General features: G+C 47.7%; 1 protein-coding gene across 6 annotated transcripts in view; it reads right to left on the reverse strand.

Annotated features, from left to right (window-relative positions):
* ARHGAP22 (Rho GTPase activating protein 22) overlaps window positions 1-23579 on the reverse strand; it is a 194756-nt gene that overhangs the window by 141550 nt on the left and 29627 nt on the right. For 2 of the 6 annotated variants that reach the window (XM_027098537.1, XM_027098535.1), the window contains exon 1: window positions 17468-17841. The exons of the other annotated variants lie outside the window; for them this stretch is intronic. In XM_027098537.1, the coding sequence (XP_026954338.1) occupies window positions 17468-17501 (34 nt within the window). In that variant the 5' untranslated portion in view covers window positions 17502-17841. Of the gene's footprint in view, window positions 1-17467; window positions 17842-23579 lie in introns of those variants that run through there. 6 annotated transcript variants of the gene reach the window in all.

A 23579-nucleotide genomic window follows, 5' to 3' on the forward strand; every position in this document is an offset into this window, starting at 1 on the left:
GCACAGAAAAGCGCCCAAGTGTCCGCAAGGTGACAGAGGCTGCCAGGGATGACAGCAACAGTCACTCCAACTCAGAAGGTCAGAACCCTGGGTGGAGGAAATGGAATGCAAGGACCCAAAGGTTCATTCATTATCACAGAAGGACAAAGGCCTATGCAGGCAGCATCAAGGTGCAGGGCCAGCCCTGATTTTTTTTTTTTTTTTTTTTTTGGCCTCATTTTGTGGCTTGCAGGATCTTAGTTCCCCAACCAGGGACTGAACCCAGGCTGCAACAGTGAGAGCGCTGAGTCCTAACCACTGGACTGCCAGGGAACTCGCATGCCCATTTCCTATCAAGGAAGTGTAAAAAGTTATTTTTTAACATCTTTGTTGGAGTATAATTGCTTTACAGTGTTGTGTTAGTTACTGCTGTATAACAAAGTGAATCAGCTATATGCATACGTATAACTCCATATCCCATCCTTCTTGCATCTCCCTCCCACCCTCCTTATCCCACCCCTCTAGGTGGTCACGAAGCACGGAGCTGCTCTCCCTGTGCTACGCAGCTGCTTCCCACTAGCTATCTAGTTTACATTCGGTAGTGTATATATGTCAATGCTACTCTCTCACTTCATCCCACCTTACCCTTCCCCCTTGCTGTGTCCTCAAGTCCATTCTCTATGTCTATGTCTTTATTCCTGTCCTGCCCCTAGGTTTATCAGAACCATTTTTTTTTTTTAGATTCCATATATATGTGTTAGCATACAGTATTTGTTTTTCTCTTTCTGACTTACTTCACTCTGTATGTCAGACTCTAGGTCCATCCACCTCACTACAAATGACTCAGTTGCATTTCTTTTTTTTTTTTTTTGCTTTTGTAATTATAATTGCATTTATTTTTATGGCTGAGTAATATTCCATTGTATATATGTGCCACATTTTCTTTATCCATTCATCTGTCAATGGACACTTAGGTTGCTTCCATGTCCTGGCTACTGTAAATAGTGCTGCAATGAACATTGTGCTACATGACTTTTTTTTTTGGCGGTACGTGGACCTCTCACCGTTGTGGCCTCTCCTGTTGCGGAGCACAGGCTCCTGGACGCACAGGCCCAGCGGCCATGGCTCACGGGCCCAGCTGCTCCGCGGCATGTGGGATCTTCCCGGACCGGAGCATGAACCCGTGTCCCCTGCATCGGCAGGCGGACTCCCAACCACTGTGCCACCAGGGAAGCCCCATGACTCTTTTTGAATTACGGTTTTCTCAGGGTATATGCCCAGTGGTGGGATTGCTGGGTCGTATGGTAGTTCTATTTTTAGTTTTTTAAGGAACCTCCATACTGTTCTCCATAGTGGCTGTATCAATTTACATTCCCACCAACAGTGCAGGAAGGTTCCCTTTTCTCCACACCCTGTCCAGCATTTACTGTTTGTAGATTTTTTGATGATGGCCATTCTGACCGGTGTGAGTTGATACCTCATTGTAGTTTTGATTTGCATTTCTCTAATGATTAGTGATGTTGAGCATTCTTTCATGTGTTTGTTGGCAATCTGTATATCTTCTTTGGAGAAATGTCTGTTTAGGTCTTCTGCCCACTTTTTGATTGGGTTGGTTTTTTTTTTTGATATTGAGCTGCATGAGCTGCTTGTATATTTTGGAGATTAATTCTTTGCCAGTTGCTTTGTTTGCAAATATTTTCTCCCATTCTGAGGGTTGTCTTTTCATCTTTTTTATGGTTTCATTTGCTGTGCACAGCTTTTAAGGTTCATTAGGTCCCATTTGTTTATTTTTGTTTTTATTTCCATTTCTCTAGGAGGTGGGTCAAAAAGGATCTTGCTGTGAGTTATGTCATAGAGTGTTCTGCCTATGTTTTCCTCTAAGAGTTTTATAGTGTCTGGCCTTACATTTAGGTCTTTAATCCATTTTGAATGGATTTTTAATCCATTTTTAATGGATTAAATCCATCCATTTTTAATCCATTTTTAATCCATTTTATTTTTGTGTATCGTGTTAGGAAGTGTTCTAATTTCATTCTTTTACATGTAGCTGTCCACTTATTGAAAAGGCTGTCTTTTCTCCATTGTATACTCTTGCCTCCTTTATCAAAATTAAGGTGACCATATGTGTGTAGGTTTATCTCTGGGCTTTCTATCCTGTTCCATTGATCTATATTTCTGTTTTTGTGCCAGTACCATATTGTCTTGATTAGTGTAGCTTTGTAGTACAGTCTGAGGACCAGGAGCCTGATTCCTCCAGCTCCGTTTTTCGTTCTCAAGATTGCTTTGGCTATTCGGGGTCCTTTGTGTTTCTATACAAATTGTGAAATTTTTTGTTGTAGTTCTGTGAAAAATGCCATTGGTAGTTTGACAGGGATTGCACTGAATGTGTAGATTGCTTTGGGTAGTAGAGTCATTTTCACAATGTTGATTCTTCCAATCCAAGAACATAGTATAACTCTCCATCTGTTTTCATCATCTTTAATTTCTTTCATCAGTGTCATAGTTTTCTGCATACAGGTCTTTTGTCTCCTAAGGTAGGTTTATTCCTAGTTATTTTATTCTTTTTGTTGCAATAGTAAATGGGAGTGTTTCCTTAATTTCTCTTTCAGATTTTTCATCATTAGTGTATAGGGATGCAAGAGATTTCTGTGCATTAATTTTGTATCCTGCTACTCTACCAAATTCATTGATTAGCTCTAGTAGTTTTCTGATAGAATCTTTAGGATTCTCTATGTGTAGTATCATGTCATCTGCAAACAGTGACAGTTTTACTTCTTCTTTTTGGATTTAGGTTCCTTTTATTTCTTTTTCTTCTCTGATTGGGAAGTGTAAATCTTTTGTTTGTCAGAGTTGAAGAAATTAAAGAAGTGAATGTACAGAAGAGGAAACACAAACAGCCAATAAAGATGTGTAGTGATGCTGGATTTCAGTAGTAATCAGGGGGAAGTACAAATTATAGCTATTTTATGATGCAGTACTGTGTACCCTTTAGGCAGGTACATTTTTAAAATTCAGTAATATCATGTGTTGTGAGTTATTGTAAGCTACTTTATAGAAGGCAATTGGGCTGTGTTTATTAAAACTGAAAACATGCCCACTCTATAACCCAGCAAATTCCGTGTCTTACCTCTTTCCTGCAAAAAGAGCCACAAGTGCCTAGGTAGTCACACCCAAGGATGCCCTTGGAGCACACTGAGTGATCCCTAATAATGGAAAAACCCAAATGCCCAACAATAGGAAAATAGCCAAATAAACTGTGCTGTATTCACATTACAGGATGCACAACAGAAGTTAAAAAGAATGAGATGAATGTATATGAGCGAACACGGTTAGCTCCCCTCTTCAACGAACACCTCAGAAGAGGTGTCTTCACTCTTTCCAATTCCTCTCCGATTCTCCTTTCTTGTTGTAGTAAAATACACTTAACATAAAGTTGACCATTTTAACCATTTTTAAGTGTACGGTTTACTGTGGCTTTAAGTACATTCACATTGCTACGTAACCACCACCACCATTCATTTCTAGAATTTTTTCATCATCCCTAACTGTTCCTGTTCTCTTTTGATCCCACCCTGTCAGCCTTCCCCTACCTCTGCACCACCAAAACTGCTCTTATCAAGGCCACCAATGACCCTCACAGTGCTTAATCCAAGGTCAAGTGAGCCCATCCATTCCTTCCCCTTACACCACCTGACCCCAGTTGGTCCTTCCTGCCTCTGTGACCATTTTTACCCTTGGCTTCCAAGACCACTCTCTCCTGCCTCTCCCCTTCTTCACTGGCTCCTACTCTCAGTCTCATCATCCCCACCTCTTAAAGTCCAGCACCAGGGGCTAGTCCTTGGACTCTACTTCTGTCCACACTCACTGCCTCGGTGATCTCCTTCCATCTCATGGATTAAAACACCGTCGATGTGTGGAAGGCACCTGTGCAGAGCTCAGCCCTGAACCCCAGACCCAGGCGGCCATCACACCATCCACCTCCAGCATCTCATGGCAAAGCTCAACTCCTGGTCTTTCCCGACCCCCAAACCTACTCCTCTCATTGTTTCCCCCATCTCAGTCAATGGAAACACTATCAGACATGCCTATTCCCAGCCACCATCATTCCTCACTTGAGTTACTGCTACAGCCTCTTCTCCAGTCTGCCATCTGCCATCCCCCCAGTGCAGTTTCTTAACAGGGCAGCCAGAGACAGTTTTTAAAGATGGGAGTTAGACCATGTGACTTCCCTATGAAAACCCTGCAGGACTCCCCCTCTCACTCAGAGTAAAAGTAGGAGCCATCACTACAGCCTACAAGGGTCCTTGGGACCTGGCCATGTGGCCTCTCAGATCTGCTTGCACTTCCCTGCTCTTGGCCACACTGGCCTCTGCTGTTCCTCAAACAGGCCAGCATGCACCGGCCTCCTGGCTCTGCACCTGCCATCCCTGGCCCCATAGGGCTTCCTCTCAGCCCCTTTGTTCTTTATTCAAATGCCATTTTCTTAGTGAGGACTTCCTGACCACCCTTAAGAAGATGTATCCCCAACCTTTCCATCTCCCCTTTTCTGCTTTAATATTTACTGAAGTTCTATTATAGCGGTGGAAGAGAGCAAATAGCAGAAAAATACACAAATTATAAAACTATACAAAAAGGGAAGAAAAACACAACCCCTTAAACAAAAGGTATACTCACAAAGTATATTCAGTGGGTACATGCATTTGCATAGAAGGAACATGTCACACCTGTAACGGTGACTTTGGTCATGAAGGGGAGGATGGGGCTGTAGTATTGTGGTTTTATACATGCATTGCTTACATAAATTAAAATAAAAACTTTAAAAGAGAGAGCTCTTTTGGAATGGAGCTAAATCCCCTCAGGAGATCTACAATAGCAATTAAAATATCACAAGTTTGATAAATGTTTATGCATATTTATCTGCAACAAGCACTGCGCTGGGCTGTGGACCACAACACAAAGAGACGCCTAGCCTCTGCCTACTCGGAGCTTCCAGGCTGAACAGATGACGCTTCATGGAAGCATGGCCCAGGCCCACCTGTGGACCTTCTATGGGATCAGGTCGGGGGCCCCCTCTCTGTAGGTGAGCCCCTCCACTGGGCCTGGGTCTACTCCAGCCCGTCTGCTTCACCCCATCTCGCATAAGGAGGGGCTCAGCAAGGGTGTGCAGGTCATTCACTCCCCCAGTGTTTCAACGAGAATACCTGGCAGCTGCCGCATCTTGGAAATGGCTGAGAACACATTAAAGATACCTTACACCGTGGAACATGTCAGAGCTCTGCCCAAATTCCCTTGATTCCTTTTTCCTGTCTTTATGCGCCCTTACTTCCAACAGCTTACCCCGGGTGGTTTTTCAGGGCTGCTGGCCCGTTTTGAAGTCTGTCCTTGGGGTATTGGAGCCATTCTGAGCAGGCGGTGGGAGAACTGGAAGTGCCCAGGAATTTACATCCCTCCCTCGCCCCACAGCCCTTGGCCAAAGACTCATGCATATGGGAGCCTGAAAGCCCCTGCAGTCTTGTTTCTAGTTGGACACCACTTGGAGGGATAAAGAGGTGCAATTCACGTTCAGAGTCTCCCTGGGGCTCAGGCTGAGACCCCTCCTTTACTGGCTATGCACCCCAGCTTGGCTCTCCCCGTCCCGGTGCTGCTCCCCCGCTGCCACCCCTCACTGGTGTCCCTTGGGAGCACCTGCTTACGAAATCACCACATACACTGCTCATCTCAGGGTCTATTTAGGAGATGCACACCTAGCACACCTGATGGTTTTCAGGGCCTTACGACCACGCTGTGGCAGCACTGGCCCTGGCACCTGCTGGGGCATCGGCACCCTGTTTTTCCATCTGTAGCTCTGTTAGTGCAGCCCCGAGAGCGTGGAGGAGTGGCCGCACTTGAACTAAAACACAATTGATTTATAAAATCAATGGATTTTAAAGCCTGGCTGGGGAAGGAGCAAGATGGCTCTCAGAGCTGAACTGATTTAAAGGATAAGTATTGAGGCAGAAAGATTAATGGAGAAGAGAGAGGTGAGGTAATGGAAGAGGCACTCTGCAGGGGGCCGGACGAGCCGGTTTCATGAAGTTAATGCAATTTGCAGCTAAGGGCAAGGGGACCTCGCCAGGTTCCTGTGCTGTCCTGGGAGCACTGCATGAGCCTCTGATGATTTATTACAGGATGGTTCCTGAGTGCCCCCTACCTTTAAAAATTTTGTTTAGTTACTTAGCTTCTTTCTGGGCTCCATTTGGTCATCTGTTCTTTGCTAAGTCCCCCATCTGAGGGGTCTAGAGAATCAGCCAGGCGCTCCTAATGGGTCTCACTTAGGGGCCTGAAAGGTGAAGGACAAAGGGGAAACCTACCACCCCCCTTAAGTAAAAAGGATTAATTTTAATATAACTCTGAGGGAGTCCAGAAAGTTTGGATTTTTTCCAAAATGATTATTTTAATGCTTTCAAAACATCAATATAATAGATCACTTTCTTTACCATTATTTTTATTGGCTCTTCCTGGGTCTGTTTCCTGACTCAGCTGGTGCTGGTCTTCAGCGAGGGGGTGCAGGAGGCAGGGCACCCCCCAAACTGCTTGACCTGCACTTCCATGCAGTGTGAACCCCCGGGTGCAACTGGATCCAGTATTCTTTTATCCATTCATGGGGCTTATAGGGCCTCCTGGGTGTCCACCCTGTGCAAGCCACTGGGGTATGGAAACGAAAGGCACATGCCTGCCATGGTACAAGTAAAGGGAGAACAGAGACATCCAAATACAAGAGTCTGTCATCTCGGCACATATAAGGGGAAATGAGAGCGTGAAGGCAGCAGCAAGGAAGTCAGGCTGGGAGGTTGGGAGGCCAGAAGTGAGGCTGCAGCTGGATGAAAGAATGGAGTAAGCTGTTAAAAGGGACCAGGTTATGCCACCCCCAAATATGCCACTTTGGCATATTGATTATTTTGAGCTGAAGGCAACTGAGAAACAGCAGACAGGAAGAGCTCTTTTCCCTCCCCCTTTCTGCTCAAAAGCAGGGCATAAATTTCCCTTTGTAGAGGTGCCTTGCAACTCCTGTACCAGGAAAAGGAGAATGAGATTCTTATCATCAGGAGACGACTTGGGTCTGCATAATGAACCTTACTAAACAACCCTTATCTACCATACTTTTCCTCGTCACCTTCCCACAGTTTACTGACCCTGGGTTTAACTGCCTCTTTTCTATAAAGCACCTGCCCATACACTTAAAACTATCAATAAAATTTATATGTCTTTTCTCCTGTTAATCTTTTAGCAATTTAATCAGCAGGCCTCAGGTGCAGAACTTAAGAGGGTAGAGGAAAAGTTTTTCCTCCCCTACACTATGGAAGGCTGGAGGGAGAAAGGGTGTGCCCAGCAGATGGAACAGGAAGACACGCAGGATGAGAGAGCATGGGGTTAAACCCAGAAAGTCTGGCTCCCAGGCTCTTAACTCTGACTCTCACAGGACCCATGTCCCTGCCAAACCCTAGAACAGACCAAACCCTAACCCCTTCCTACCAAGACTAATGAAAAACCCCTTTCTTTGAGAAGGACAAGCCTGATCGACATCACCTAACCTCTATCCACAGGCTGGACCTCCAACCATCCTGCCATGGTGGGATCCCTCTTGCTGCAACTCCTTCGAAGAGGCTATGCTTTAGCCATCATCGACATGGGTATGAAGTCGGGAAGATGAGACGGCCTCGGTGAGCCTGTGTGCAGTCAGGTCTCCAGCTTCACTTCCCACTCATACCACACACCCCACTCTTTCCAGATCAACGACTGGTCCCCACAAAGGCCACTTTGTGCCAGGCAGCTGCACCTCTGTGCTTGCCCGCCTGATGAGCCCTGACACGCTTGAAGTGTTGGTGCAGCCGTTTCCTACTATGTGAAGACTCCTCTAGCAGGTTCCCAAAGCAGGGGCTTGACTGCCATCCATCATGCCACCCCACAGATGGCACACACTTCTGGCCGGACACGTGCCTCTCAAATCTCTGTGTTGATCTGTGAGGTTCTCATGGCCAGAGAGGGTGCCCTCCTCATGCTTGATTCCTGGAACGTAGCAGAGAGCCTCTCAAATGCTTGCTGAATGAATGAGTGGATGTAAGACAGGAATCCTCAAGTTCAAAGAAGATGGGAAAGATCAAATCCAAGAGACCTTGTGCCTCTACAGATGATCTTCCTGGGCTGGAAGAAATCTGCCAGCAGGATCTCTCTGACCCATGGCCTGTTTCCACATGATGAAAGGTTTAAGGGCACAAGATCACTGATTCCACTCCTGTAATCAGAAGAGCGCAAGTAGGAGCAGGAAACACCGAATGTAGTTTTCCTACTTTTCCTAGTTTGGTGGTGGGAGTGGAGAGGCCAACCGAGGTCATGGAAAGGGCACAGGATTTGGAGGCTCTTTAGCCTCTTGGAGCCCCAGGTTTCCACATAAAATGAGAGCAAAATACAAATCTTATCCACGTCCTAGACCATGGTGAGGAAGAAATGAATGACACTTTGAAAGTGCTTTGTAAACAGAGAAGCACTGAAAGAATGAACGGTGGGGAGTACTGTTTCTCTTTGCTGCAGGCTGAGGCCTTGGGAGGCCTCTATTCCCTCTATTGGACCTCGTCTGGGAGCAGCTGGCCCTAGGTTTGCTGCCTCTGCTCCTGTTCAGATTAGCAAGCCACTCACCAGGAGCCAGGGATCAGTGGAGTCGATGTAATTCAATATTGATTATAAATTTCATTTCTGCCTGCCTACGGGTCATTAGCTTAGATCAATACATTCTCCACCCTTGGTTAGGTAATCATGGAGGCTGTTGATGATTTCAGCAGTCAGGCAGGTCCCTGGCTGCCTTGGTTGCGGGAGCCCAGGGCAGCTCTCCCGGCCTAGGTCTAACCCAGTTCAGGCCTGTCTTGCAAATAAATCATTTATTCCTGTCTGCAAACATGAAGGTCATGGCCAAATCTTCAATTCTCTGGGGCCGAAAGTCCAGCCTGGAGTTCTTGGAGCCCAGCATCTGGAAGTGCCTTATATCCTGAGTGTCTAAGAGTGCTGGGTTATGGACTCTGGGTACCTTCCATGGAAGAACTCAGTTTTCCCATCAGCTGGTATCTGGGAGGAGAGGCAGGAGGAGGGAGGAGGCCTGGGTTCACTGGACACAAACTTCCGCCTTCATCTCCTAGCACAAGAGCCTTGGTGGCAGCAGATGGACTGGTAGTCTGGGGCTGGGGTGTGTCCAGAAGCAGGGGAACCTGCCTGGCAGTGGCTGAATGCTCTCAGTAGATGTGCTCTGACAACGGTCCTGCTGTCCCCTCACGCCCTCTTCAGATGGCAGATAGGAAACACCGTCAATCCCACAGCATTTACTGAACATCTATCTCTTTTCTCCCTGCCCTCAGGGTCACTCTCTGTAGACCCACTGCCCACAGTGCAGCCAGCACCACTGTCTAATGCTCTGTCCAGACACATCACTCCCCTGCTGAGAGCCCTACCTGGATGTGGGATGGGTCTGTTCTCCCTGCCGCATCACCTGGTCCCTTCACTGCCTTCCTGCGTAGCAGGCTCACAGTTGGCCAAGTGCATGTGCCTCTGGGTCTAAATTCTTCAGAGAATTTAGATTCTCTCTGCGTCTCGGGCAAAGCAGATGCCACATCACCTAATTAGGTTACTGGCCCTTTGCTGTCCCACTCTCAGGGCCCTAGAGGTAGTCTGTCTTAGGGAGCCCTCAGAGCACCTGACAAGCCTGGGCAGGGGCAGCATGGGATGACCATGGGCATATTCGGGAAGGCCACACTATTCAGAACCAAGCAATCAGAGGAGGCCTATGAATCCCATGGTCACCCCTTAAGAGCAGAAACTCCCCTCTGAACAATCTTCCAGTGTGAACTGGTATGAGGTCAGGTGACCTCCAGTCTATCACTTCTTGACCACACCTCACATAGCCCTGCAAGCTTTAGGGTGAGACCTGGCAGGCTCCTGCTCTCCCACCCCCTCCCTTCCCCAGCCCCCAGAGGCAGCCACTTCAGTTGGCTCCTTTGGTATTTACCTCCACTTTCTTTTTTTTTTTTTTTATTGCGGTGGCTTCTCTTGTTGTGGAGCACGGGCTCTAGGTGCACAGGCTTCAGCAGTTGCAGCACGGGGGCTTAGTAGTTGCGACGCGTGGGCTCTAGAGTGCTCGGGCTTTAGTAGTTGTGGCACACGGGCATAGCTGTCCCGCAGAATGTGGGATCTTCCCGGACCAGGGCTCAAACCCGCATCCCCTGCATTGGCAGGTGGATTCTTAACCACTGGTCCACCAGGGAAGTCCCTACCTCCACATTTCCAAATAGTGTTTATTTATCGCTATTTCTTTCTTTCACTTTTTCTTGATTACCCTCATCTAGTTAATTAACACATGCATCAACTCACGTATTTATCTTTTTTGTGTGTGCGAGAACATTTAAGTTCTACTCTCTTAGCACATTTCAATGATACAATACAGGGTTATCAACTATAGTTACCATGTTATACATTAGAGCCTCAGATCTTATTCATCTTATAATTGAACGTTTGTACCCTTTTACCAATTTCTCCCTATGTCCCCCACCTCCCAGCCCCGGCAACCACTTTCTACTTTTTGTTTCTGTAAGTTTGCTTTTTCTGTTTTTGTTATTAGCTTCTACATATAAGTAATACCACGCAGTATTTGTCTTGTGTGTGCCTTATTTCACTTAGCATAGTGTCCTCAAGGTCCATCCATGTTGTCACAAGTGGCAGGATTTCCTTCTTCCTCATGGCTGGAAACTATTCATATATATATATGTTTTTATATATAACATTTTCTTTATCCATTCATCAGTTGATTGACACTTAGGTTGTTTCCATGTCTTGGCTATTGTGGATAATGCTGCAATAAACAAGGGAGTACAGATATCTCTTGAGATCCTGTTTTCATTTCTTTTCAATATATACCCAGAAGTGGAATTGCTGGGTCATATGGTAATTCTATTTTTAAGTTTTTGAGGAACCACCATACTGTTTTTCATAGTGACTGCACGAATTTACAGTATACAAGAGCTCCCTTTTCTCCACGTCCTTGCCAATATTTGATATCTCTTGTCTTTTCGATAGTAGCCACTCCAACAGTTATGAGGTGATCTCTCAATCTGGATTTTGATTTGCATTTCCCTGATGATTACTGACCCATTTGCATGTACCTCTTGGCCATTTGTGTGTCGTCTTTTGCAAAAATGTCTATTCCGTTCTTCTGCCCATTTTTTAACCTGTTTCTTTTTCGCTATTGAGTTGCATGAGTTCTTTGTATATTCTGGATATTAACCCCTTATCGGATATATGATTTGGAGATATTTTCTCCCATTCTGTTTCTTTTAATTTTGTCAGTGGTTCCCTTTGCTATGCAGAAGCTTTTTAGTTTGACGTAGGCCCACTTGTTTATTTCTGTTTTCCTTTCCTTCGCTTTTTGTGTCTAATCCAAAAAATGATTGCCGCCACTGACGTCAAAGAGACGAGACGACCCCATATGTTTTCTTCTAGGAGTTTTGTGGTTTCAGGTCTTATGTTCAAGTCTTTAGCCCATTTTCAGTTGATTTTTGTGTATGGTGAAAGATAGGGGTCCACTTTCATTCTTTTGCTTGTGACTGTCCAGCTTTCCCAACACCATTTTTGAAGAGACTGTCCTTTCCATATACTGTCCGTTGTATATTGCTGGCTCCTTTGCTGTAAATTAATTGACTACATACACATGGGTTTATTTCTGGGCTCTCTACTTTGCTCCATTAATGTATGGTCTGTTTTTATGCTGAATCACTTCTTGATTTTTTCCATTTTAAATGTTACCTATTGACCTCTAACTATGGAAGATGAGGATTTTATTTATTTCACTCTCCTGTCCCCATCACACATAAGCACCCACTCCATCCTCCCAGTGTACTTTTAGTTGGATCAATACGCAGAATTTGCATTACTAGTACTACGTAATTGCTAGTCCCAGTTGAGCTATGTAGTGTACTGTAATATTTTGTGCACCACTTTTTGTTTTCCCTGGAGTTCATAATTGGCTTGCCTTTTAATTTGCTTAGCGTTCTACTCTGTATCAATAATTCAACCTTAAATATTCCAACAGTTCTTCAAATCTAATTTTCATGTATTCACAGGCAGTGGGCATCTCCTTAAAAATCACACTGCATTTTATTACTCAAAGAATTTATAGCTCTCCTGGAGACATGCAGGGCCACCTGCAGTGGTGTTTGGACAGTGTGAATCCCTGTGTTGGGTTAGGGAGAGGGCATGGGCCTCAGCACTGGATAGACGTGAATATGAATTCCACCACTTGTTGGCAGGGTACCCACAATTCTCCTTCCACATCTGTTGAAATGGGAATAATGATGCCTCATCATAGTGTAGTCACGAGAATTAAATAAGTACAATGGAAATGCCTGGAGCATGGAGGGCACACAATAAATGGTGGTTTGCTTACTTTGGGAAAATCAAGAAAAATAAGGCCAGTGAAAGTACTTCATCTCACTCATAGAGCTTTCTCTCTGTAACCCCAAAGTATTGACCAGGCTCTGCACATTCATCAGGGCTTCTAAGACACTGATACTCCTTTGAAGGAAAATAGCTCAAGCTACTGGAGCTTTGCTCATCAGGCTAATGACCTCCTTTAAAAGAAGGAGCCTCCTTAATCGCAACGTCAATTTTATTTTGAAATATTCTAAACAAAGGCAGAAACTCTATAAGAAAATATTGATAAGATTGATGGCATTAAAAATTAAAAACTTATATACATCTGGGGGAAAAAAGCCCTTGATATAAAAGTAAAGGGCAAGCAACAAATTGGGAAAATATTTGCAACATATAAATCAATCAAGGGAGGGCTGACTTTCCTAAGCACCTGGACCAGTTAGGTCCAGAGACAGTGCTTCAGCCTTCCAGGCTAATGCTTTCTCTGCTATTAAGTCACTCACTCACTCATTCATTCATTCATACATTCATTCATTCAACATAAATGTATTGAGTACCTACCAGATGCCTGGCTTTGGGGTATAATGATATTCAAAAATAGAAATGGCCCCTGCTCTCCTGGAGCGCACAGTCTAGTGGGGTGACAGTTATTCACCAAACAGTCACACCCTGGAGTGTACAACTACAACCCAAGGTAAGTGCTACAAAGGAAAGGAGAGCACGGAGCAAAGGACCCAGTTTAGACTGGGGTGTGTGGGAGCACTTCCTTGGCTGGCGACACTTGAACTGAGAACTGGAGGGTGAATAGGAGTTAAGGTGTGTGTGTGTGTGTGTGTGTGAGAGAGAGAGAGAGAGAGAGACAGAGAGCACGAGAGAGAGAGACAGGCAGACAGACAGAAGGAGGCATCCCAGCTGGGGAAACAGGGTGCCAAAGCCCTGTGGTAGGAGGCCCATGGAACAGTTGAGGAACGGGAAGAAGGCCAGTGTGGCTGGAGCTTGGAGAGTGAGAGGAGGCTGGAGGTTTGGCCAGTGGCTAGACTGTAAGAGGGGCCTGACGGGCCATGGTAAGGACTTAGGATTTTAACCCAAAGAGCGATGGGGAAGCCAACCAAAGGATTCCAAGCTGGGGCTGGAGGAGGAGGCCGGAGGTGGGTACAGGCTGGATTTATATTTGAAAAGATGGCTCTGGCTTTGAAGTGGAGAACGGATGGGAGCGGGTGGGGTGAGGCAGAGTGTTATTGCCACAGGTTAGAAATGATGATGGCTGGGATGATAACATGAGATTGAGTGAGACAGGCAGAGTCAAGAGCTCTTTGGGAGGTAAAACAACACGGCTGCCTTCCATACCTTATCCTTGTGGAACAGGGCAAGACCAAATCAATAAACCTTTATTTTGGGCAGTGCTAACGGGCACAGGGGAGGCCTCAGTCAAGATTGGGGGAATACACAAATCTTTGAAGAAGCAGACCCTGGGTCAGTGGATTTCAGGAAAGGGAGCAATCCTAGCAGGCTGGGGTAGCGTCAGGGTCAAGTATTTTGGGGCTTTGTTCTGACTATGGCCTGGACAGATGGGGATGAACCTAGTACCCCTCACAGAATCTGGCATGAGCTTACGGCTTGGGGCTCCGCTGCCTTTCCGCACCCTGCATAACTACCCACGTTGCTCCCAGGACAGAGGGTGCCAGTCTTATGTTTTTATTTTCTATCTTAAAAAATAAATTGCAATCTTTACAGTGTCACAGAACATGTGCACTTGTGACTTGCTCTACTGTGTGATAAATTCATGGAGTTTTAGTAATTTATCTTATTTTTCTTCTGGGAAAACTGGCAGGGGTGGGGTGACCTGTCTCTTCCATTCCCACTCTGGAAATATGGCAAAAATTCTCAGTGGAGTTAGAGCTTGCCAGGTGTGGCATCAGGAAAGGCTCCCTGGACAGGACCCTGGGAGTCAGGCAGGAGCTGAGTGGGGCAGAGTCAACCACACCTGGGTCCAAATGGCCTGGTCTGGCTTCCACAGGCCATGACGAGCTAGGGTGAGTCTGAACTGGTCCTAAGCAGGCAGTAGCAAGCTAGAATCACAGTATCAATGGCTAGTGTGAGCTGGTATGAACCAACGTGGACCACTTTCCCAAATCAGTCTACATTGTGTGAGGCACGTAGAAGCAAGCACACTGTTTGAATTTACTGGCCTGTTTTGAGACATTTCCAGCTGGTTTGGGTGCCTCCCTACTTTTTAAAATTATTATTGTCCTCTTCTGTGTGTGGGGGGGTGGGGTACGTGTGTGTGTACAACACCTGCCTCACCTGCCTCGAACTACTTCTTGGAAGTTGAGCTCAGATTATTGACCAAACTTAGTTTTATATGCAGGTAAGTGACAGTAGAGTTTCTCCTGGGAGGTTCTCAATCTTGACATCTCCCCCTCCACGGGACAGCTTTAGGATGATGGCAGCCTGTGCCGGCTGTCTCAGGGCTGGCCTGGATGGGGACCTTCCAGGGAGTTAACAGCCAACATGACCCTGGGGAAGAGTCCTTGGGAAACCCCTATCTGCAGAGCAGCAAAGGCTTCTGAGCCGGCTGGCAGGGGCTGGTTTTATGAACTGTTCCAGAAAGTGACCCCAGGTCTTTTTCACTCAACCCACTATACCTAGGTGGTGGTGTAGTCTGTAAGTATGTCTGGAGCAGTCTGGACAAGGCAGTGTGTGGATACCAGGGTCTGTGGTCTGTATCCTATAGACAGGCTGGGTTTATGACATGCAGCTTGCCCAACTCCTAAAAGGTGCAGGGGGGGATGAATTTTGAGGAAAGGTCTTCCTTCTACCAGAGCAGAGCCCAATTTCTTAGAGGCATTCACACATAATTTTGGCCTGTATTCCTACAGAAATGTCCCTGCGTGATCTGACTCCTGACCTGGTCTCCAGCCCCAGCCTCCTGGCCCTGTGTGCCCCTCCCCTCCCACAGCATCAGCACATGCCGATCGCTGCCTGAAACGTGGCCTCCTCCCTCCACCACCCTTTGCCTACGTAGCCCCACCATTCTTCAGCTCACAACTCAAGCACCACTTGCTTCCTCTGGAAGCTTCATTTGTAGTATATGTTCTTATGCTCTTAGAATACTCCTTGTCATGGTTTATGGTCATGTATTTTTATGGGTAAATGATTATCTTATAAATATCTGATATATAGCACCATAAACTTTATCTTTTAGCATATCCTACAAGATAATATCATCTACTAGAGGGGTTCTCAACCTTAGCACTGTTAACATGTGGAGCTGGAGAATTCTTTGTTGTGGGGACCGTCCTCTGCATTGCAGCCCGCTTAGCAGCATCCCAGCCTATATCCACTAGATGCCAGTAGCACTCCTTAGTTGGAACAACCGAAATGTCTCCAGACATCGACAAATGTCCCCCAAGGGGCAAAACAGCTCCTGGTTGAAAACCACTGACCCAGAACAAATGTTTTTAAGAAGTTTGACATTTCAAAGGCAGGCTTCCTGAGACCCCTCTGCAAAGCACTGGTTTCTTTCTGACCAGCCCCATCCAACAGAAAGATAATGTGAGCCACGTATGTAATAATAAATGTTCTAGTAGCTGCATTAGAAGCAAGTAAAAGAAAAAACAGGTGAAATGAATTCTAATCCATATTTTATTTAACCCAATATATCCAAAGTATTGTCACTTCAGCAGGTGACCAATGTAAAATAATCATTGAGATATTTTACATTCTTTTTTTCAAGTCATCAAAATCTAGTGTGTATTTTTCTCAGTTTGGATTAATCACACGTCGAGTACTCGCTCAATAGCCAAGTGTGGCCAGCATTTTAGACACGAGTGGGAGAGGAGACCCAAGCTCTCTTAGAGAGCCTGGCCCAGCCCACCCCTTGCATCGTCACCAGGCTGTACTGCTACCCCTGAGCAGAGCCATGCACAGTCCTCCTTTGCCCACTGGGGCCCACAGGTGACAGCCCATTCCAAGCACCCCATGGAGGGGTTCTGACTACACTCTAGAGGGCCAGCCTGCCCAGGAAAGTCATCCAAATGCCTGCAGAGTACTAATGAGATGGGTGTGTGCCCGTGAGCTCACAAGAGCCTGGAGGGTTCCTGCCTCAAATACACAAACACTTGGGTGAGGCAAGCACTGTTTCCAAGCTCCGCAGGCAGAAGCTCCACCCACCTCCAAACCACCCTCCTCGTGCTCCTTGCTCACAAGGGAGGCTCAGCCCTCCACAAACACTGGCCACATGGAAGGACACATTCTATTTTCTTAAAACACAGATGTTCTCATCTAAAATGACACTTGCACTGGTCAAGAAGTTGCTGTCCAGGGAGATGCTGTCCCTAACCCCAAGACTTGTCCTGAGGCCCCAGGCCATTCTGTAGGGCCACGGCCTGGTTGGGGCGCTAGCCCAGGGCTGCAGGATCACCCCTGCAAGGCTCTCCGGACTCGCATCTCTTACTTATCTCTAGACACTCCCAACACCCACAACTCCAGGTCCTTCTGCCTCCTGGGAGTTCTCCTGGGGGGAGCCCCTGCCTACCTGAGGGGTTGCTTCCTGCAGCCCGGTGGCAGCCCCTGCAGGCTCTGCAGAGCAGCCTCCCAGGTAGCCAGCATGAAGACCTTCCCTGGGACCTGGCTGTCTGGAGAAGCCAGGGCTTTGCCCTTCCTAGTGAGGGCTACTGTTGTCTTGGCAGCTAGGGCAAATCTTGAGCATTCAGGATTTCCCTTTTAGTAGAAAACTAAAGTTTTACCAGAGTTGTCACCCGGTCACTTTGGGCAAGCCAGGGACTCTGTAAAACATGGCATGCGGGGTGAAGCCTGCACACCCACTGGGGCAATAAGCTGGCCATCGCCCTTTGGCAGTCTCAGGTGTGACCCCCACAGACCCCAGGAGCGTCCCTAGAGAGGGCTGTCAGTCATCCAGATGCCTCCAGAACGCCTGCCCCATCTGACCCCAGCGTGGCAGCCAGCTGAGTATCCACGCCCATCGGCCAACAGACGCACGCACACTGTGTCCTGATCCGCCTCAGGAAGTTGGACTTACCCCTCCTGGCTTGCCTGATCTTTGGGCTCAGCATGTTCCTGCCGCCTCCTGGACGGAATTGCTGGGCCGATCAAGCTGTCATCCACTTCCCTTTTCTCTTCCTCTGGCCCAGTTGCCCCTCATGCCCCGCTCGGGCCCCCATGGCCACTGGCGTCACCAGCGAGGCTCCCTCGGCTGCCTTTCCTGGCTCCGGACCGACGGCTTGCCTCGGACTATGTAAACCTCAATGCATTATTTTTCCACCTCAGAATTAATTCCCACCCAAGCGAACCATTAAGAGGCTCAGTAACCGTTGCTGGTCAATCACCGGGCCAGGGCGGGAAGGCCTGACTGTCCCTCCGCCTGGCCGGGGCGCACGCGGCACAGCCCATCCCAGAGCGGAGCTGGCGGCCGGTCGGGGCGGAGGCGAGAGGAAGGCGGGGCGGGAGGAGCTGGGCGGAGCGCGCGGTCCCAGCTGGTCCGATGGCCCCAGAGGGCGGGCGGGCTCCGAGCTCGGATCCGCCCTCTGCGCGGGGAGGGCCTGTCGGGGATGCGCGCCACTGGCTGGAGCCACCAAGAGGCCGCTGGAAATGCAGGGCATCTGGCCGCCCGGGTCCCGCTCGCCCTGCCAAGGCCCGGGGGTTGGGCAGGGGGTGGCCGAGGCCCGGGGGGGCCAAGGATCCCTCCAGGGCCCGTCCACTGGGGACATGCTCTGCCTGATGTTTCCTGCCAGGAGGGCCCAGGAGGCCGTCTATGACAGTTCCAACTGTGGAAAGGCAGGTGTGTCTTAGAAGGAGCGTGCAGCGTTGGCACATTCAGAGCCTCAGGGGACTGGTCCAGCAAAGCGGGTTAGGGATGTTAATTTTTTGCCACCTTAATAAGGTGAAAGGAATAAGAATGTGGTGAAGCGCTTAGTTCAGGGCCTGCACATAGTAAGTAGGATCTCCAAAACTGTTCACTGGGTAGTGAAATCTCTGCTGACTGCCATGTTTCTGTTTAACACTAGTACAGTTCTAAAGAGTGTACGGTGGGGACTTCTGGGAGGTTCAGACTCAAGATCCTAAAAATTGCCCAAGAAGTGCAATCACAGTAACCGTTCTCATTTCTTAGGTGCCTACTATCTGTCCCTGAGGTTGGTGCTTTATATTCAGTATCTCATTTAATTCTCAAATTCCCCGAGGCAGGGAAACCTTTATCATGGCTTTTCAGATGAAGAAAATAAGGCACAGAAATGTTAAATATCTTGCCCAGAGTCACACAATCCTGTCAGGGCTGGGACCTGAACCCAGGCTGTCTCTACATCTTATGCTTCTCTGTGATGCCAGTCTAAGTACCCCAATTCCAACCACTTCCTGTGAACGTTCCCAGCTTGAGAGCCCTCAATGAACTTGCTAGATGGTGAGGACCAGACTTTGTGCCCCTGAAATCACCCCACGTGCCCTGTTAGGCATTTGTGCCTGGGGCTGGGTTCTTTGGGCCTGGGTACTGTGTGGTCCTCTTAATAGGTGGAAGATGAGGGATTTGAACAGGGACCTCTCTGCTTTGAACGGCCATGCTCCCACCCTAACCCTCATAGTGCCGCTATGTCCACTGGTCCCCAAATGGCGGATTGATGTGTAATCAACTCTAGTAGCTGGAAGGGAAGTGGGTCCAGAGGCTGAGGGGTCCACTGCAGCTGTCCGTGGACAGGATCTGGACTGCGGAGAGGAGGGGAGGATGGGAGAGGTTAAGGACTCACCAGGATGTGGTAGGTCAAATCGCCAGGGTGAAGGGAGAGAGCAGAATCCCTGGAGACAAAGCTGTCTTACTTAGCATCCAGTCACTTACTCTGGCCCTCAGCTACCCCTCAGAAGGGATGAGTAAGTATAAGTAAGTTTGCTATAACATTCAAGGCCTTTTATGGTACTGGCCATGGTTTCCTCTGTGACCTCTCTTGCTAATGCTACACACAACCATATGCATGCACAGCCCCTGCTCCTGTGTGCTCCCAGTTCCTTCTCTCTGGAGTATGTGTTTCAGCCACAGAAGTCTGATCATTCTAAGCAAGTCTCGCATGAAACTGTCCTGATTCTACCTCCAGAAGGAGAGCCAGTAAGCACTTCCTCAGGGCTCCTATCTGTGTCCCTCAGACTGCCCAGTGCCCCTCCTGCACGCCCAGCCCTGAGCCTCAGGTTGGACTCAGGCCAGGAACCCCATGAGGAATATTGGCTTGACGGGCAGATTCGAGAAACACCACTGAAATGACAGAATCGCCCTCCTGTTTTTTGGGGGCCCAGGTAAAGATCAGATCAGGCTGGGACAGAGGCCATCTAGCAGGAGAGGAGAGATACAGAGCTGGAAAACCTCATGTCACATCAGGGTCACAGAGGGAGGTCCCGTGGCCATTGACAACGTCTTGAGCAATCACGAAGGCCTGTGAGTAATGCAGCCTGGACCACTTCCAAGCCAGAGGCAGGAAAAATACCCTGAAGACTTAGTTTGGGTCCACTTACGCTTGTTTTGGTTAAGAAACCACTCCCGGGAGCTTTTTCTGTGCAGCTGTTTCCCTGATGATATTTACCTGCTGAGCTTACCCACCTGCTTTTCCGGGGATCAGCATTGGAAATGGGCAAAACCACAGAGGCTCTAAGCTCAAGCCCAGAGTAAAGCTGGGAAAAGGGCAGGAGCTAATCTGAACTCTGCACCAGAGAACGGTGGGGGGCATGGGACGGGGGCAAGCTAGCTCTTTCCTTCTCTATGCCCTCAGACCACGTTCCCAGTACTTCTCTGGACGAAGGGATCCATGGGTACCAGCTGGAAGGACATGAGCACCCCCTCCTTCCTGAAGTTTACAAACCCTGCACCACAGCGCTCTGTTCCTTCCAGCTCCCTCTGAGGCCACCAGGAGGGAGGGTGGGGTGAGGACAAGGGCAGGGCAAGGGAATCTGCTGAACATGGTGGCCTCCTGAGTAAGCTTTTATTTGAAGGAATTGCCCCACTCCTCTTACACAGGCAGGAATCCGAAGCCAAGGAGGGGAGATACGGGCCTCACTTAGGAGTAGAGACAGAGAGATGGCCCCCTTTCCCACTGCCCTTACAGCACTGTACCTCCCGGCCGTGGTCCTGGGTCCCCCTTTGCTGGTTCCCTGCCCTGCATCATTTCTGCATTTTCTAAGGGCTCCTCTGGGCCAGGCACCTCTGGGCACTGAAAGACAAGTGGAGAGGATTGGGAGGGCAGAACTTTCCAGAAGGCGTTTGCAGAAATGCACACTTCTTGGTGGGATGGTTCACCCACCAACATCATTGGCCCAGAGCCAGGATGGCTTCAGATCGGTGGTTCTCAACCTTGGCTGCACACCAGGGAGCTCTGAAAGCTAACTTCTGTTTCACCCCGTCAGCTCCGATTTAACGCATCTGGACATTGGTCCTTGGGAGGTGTAAAAGCTCCTCCAGTGATCCCATGTGTGGCCAGGGTTGAGAACCACTACTTTATTAGGTAATTTCATATCCTCGAGCCTGGTGCCACCAGAAGCAGTCTTTGCCTGCTCGTGCCTCGAGGGAGGCTTCTTCTGAGGGAGGTACACGTTTGCCAATCAGTCTCCCAAATAGAAAGTGGAAAGGGGCCTATATCTCGAGGCTCAACATGAAACAGCTCCATGAGAGCTACAGGTACTGTTGTATAGGTTGTGCACTGCACAAAGGTATCCAATAGGAGGGGGAATAGGGCTGGGTTTGGGCTCTGCTGGCAAAGGCATGTGTTCTAGCATGGTGAGAGGGATCTGCCACCAGAAGGGCAAGCCTTTCTCTAATTTATAACAAGATGCCATACAGATAGCAGAGCCCTGAGTCTGAGATGCCTGCTCAGTGGTCACCAGCACCAATGTCCCCTGACTCCCTGCTTACGGCACTCTCAGTCTCTGTTGCCAGGCAGCTGAAGCTCTAGCTCCCTAGCACACCACTTTTGTCCATCCCACTGGTGTGCTGGACCAGCCAGCTGGTCCCAATAGCCCTGAGAGCTGATTGTTAAATTTTTAGGAATGTTGTAATTTTAACACAGACATCATTAGAAATTAAATTATGTAAACTTACAATTAAATAAACCATATTAGAAACAAAGGTAATACATACTCAACAGACATGACTTTCTAATTACTTACTACATTTTCCTGTTGTCTACATTTTTAGGATTATTTCTCTCTATCCTATCTGTATGGTGCAAATACTATTATGATTGTTGATTTTTATGTCATCTTGACTGGGCCACAGGGTGCCCAGACATTTGGTCAAGTATTATTCTGGGTGTGTCTGTGAGGGTGTTCCTGGACAAAACTAACATTTGAATCAGTAGATGGAATAAAGCACATTGCCCTTCCTGAGGTGTCTGGGCCTCATCCAGTCAGCTGGGGGCCTGACTAGAACAGAAAGGCTGACCCTCCCTTGAGTAGAAGGAAACTCCTCCTCCTGAATGCCTTGAGCTGGGACACTGGTTTTTTTCCTGCCTTCGAACTAGAACTACGTCGGCTCTCCTGGGTCTCCAGCTTGCCAACTACAGATCTTGGGACTTCTCAGCCTCCATAATTATGTGAGCCAATTCCTTGTTATAAATCTCTTGATATATACAGACAGTTCCTGACTTATGATGGTTCAACTTAGGATTTTTCGACTTTATGATAGTGTGAAAGCAATACACTTTCAGTAGAAACTGTACTTCAAATTTTGGAACTTTTACCTTTTCCTGGGCTAGCCACATGCCAGATGATACTCTCTCATGATGTTGGGCAGTGGCAGTGAGCCGCAGCTCCCGGTCAGCCAGGCGATCATGGCCAGGAACTTACAACAGATACACTTACAACCATTCTAGACCCCTACAACCATTCTGTTTTTTCACTTTCAGTACAGTGTTCAATAAATTACATGAGATGTTCGACGCTTTGTTGTAAAAGAGAATTTGTGTCAGATGATTTTTGCCCAACTAATGTACATGTTCTGAGCATGTTTAAGGTAGGCTAGGCTAGGCCAAGATGTTCGGTAGATTAGGTGTATTAAATGCATTTTTGACTTAACAATGGGTTTATTGGGACATAACTCCATTGTAAGTTGGGGAAGGTCACTGTATATACATATAATCGAGCGATTTATATATCCTTGAGATACATATATATATATATCCTTGATTGGTTCTGTTGCTCTGAAGAACCCTAATTCAACTATGTACTGGGCTGCTACTATACATCTCTTCCCAGCTCCTTGTTCACTGATCATGCTGGTATGCTGGTAGTTTGAAGCTGATGGTGGTGGGAATATTTATAATATACCAAGTAAATCAGCAAATGCTATCAATGGTGAAAAGAAAATAAAAAGTGGAGTTGGTATTGCTATGAGAGGTCTCTAAAATGAAGCCTGGAGGCCGTTGAGGAAGTGTGGCTTACCCATGTCTCAGCCCAGATGGAATCTGATCTTTTAACTACATATTGTCCTAACGAAGACATCCAGAACACCTGCTAGAACCCCGAGATACTTATCAGACCCTTACCCTAGAATAATTCATGACAGCCTATTCCTTAAGGACAAAGATTTCTCTTCCTGTGTCAGAGTGTAGCCTTGTGGCTTTTGCCTTTATAAGCCCCTGACTCTTTCTCTTCCCCAGAACACTGTTTGGAATCTGTCTCCCAAATTGCAATTCATAAGACCCCCAAATAAAGCTCTTTGTTCTTTGCAGCCTCGATATTGATTACAGTTTGACATAACCAGGACTTCCATTTTGTTTCCTTCCAGAAAGCCAGTTGTTAGGCAGTTGCCAGCATGCCTCCGGTCGTCCCCTATGAGGTTTGCTCTGTGTGCTCCAGTCACTGTCGACTCCCTGCTGTGGGCAGAGGATGTTTGCTCTCCACCCAAATTTGTTCTCCCTGTCCTCCTGGGCACACCTAGATGCTCCACATTTCCCAGCCGCCTTGCAGTTTGGTGTGGCTGGGCCCCGGCATTGTTCATCAGCAGACATGTTGTGGCCACTTCTAGACGTGGCCCACAAAACTCCTCCCCTCCACAATCCTCCATGTTTGCCTTCCTTTTCTGGGGCCACCTTGGAAGCCCTGTGTAAAAGAGGGCAGAGGCCCCGCAGTCTGGGTCCCTGAATGATTGAGTGAGTCCAGCGCCT

The sequence above is a fragment of the Aethalodelphis obliquidens genome, unplaced genomic scaffold (assembly GCF_003676395.1).
Source record: "Aethalodelphis obliquidens isolate GAN/ISIS:26980383/991018 unplaced genomic scaffold, ASM367639v1 scaffold124, whole genome shotgun sequence".
Taxonomy (NCBI): domain Eukaryota; kingdom Metazoa; phylum Chordata; class Mammalia; order Artiodactyla; family Delphinidae; genus Aethalodelphis; species Aethalodelphis obliquidens.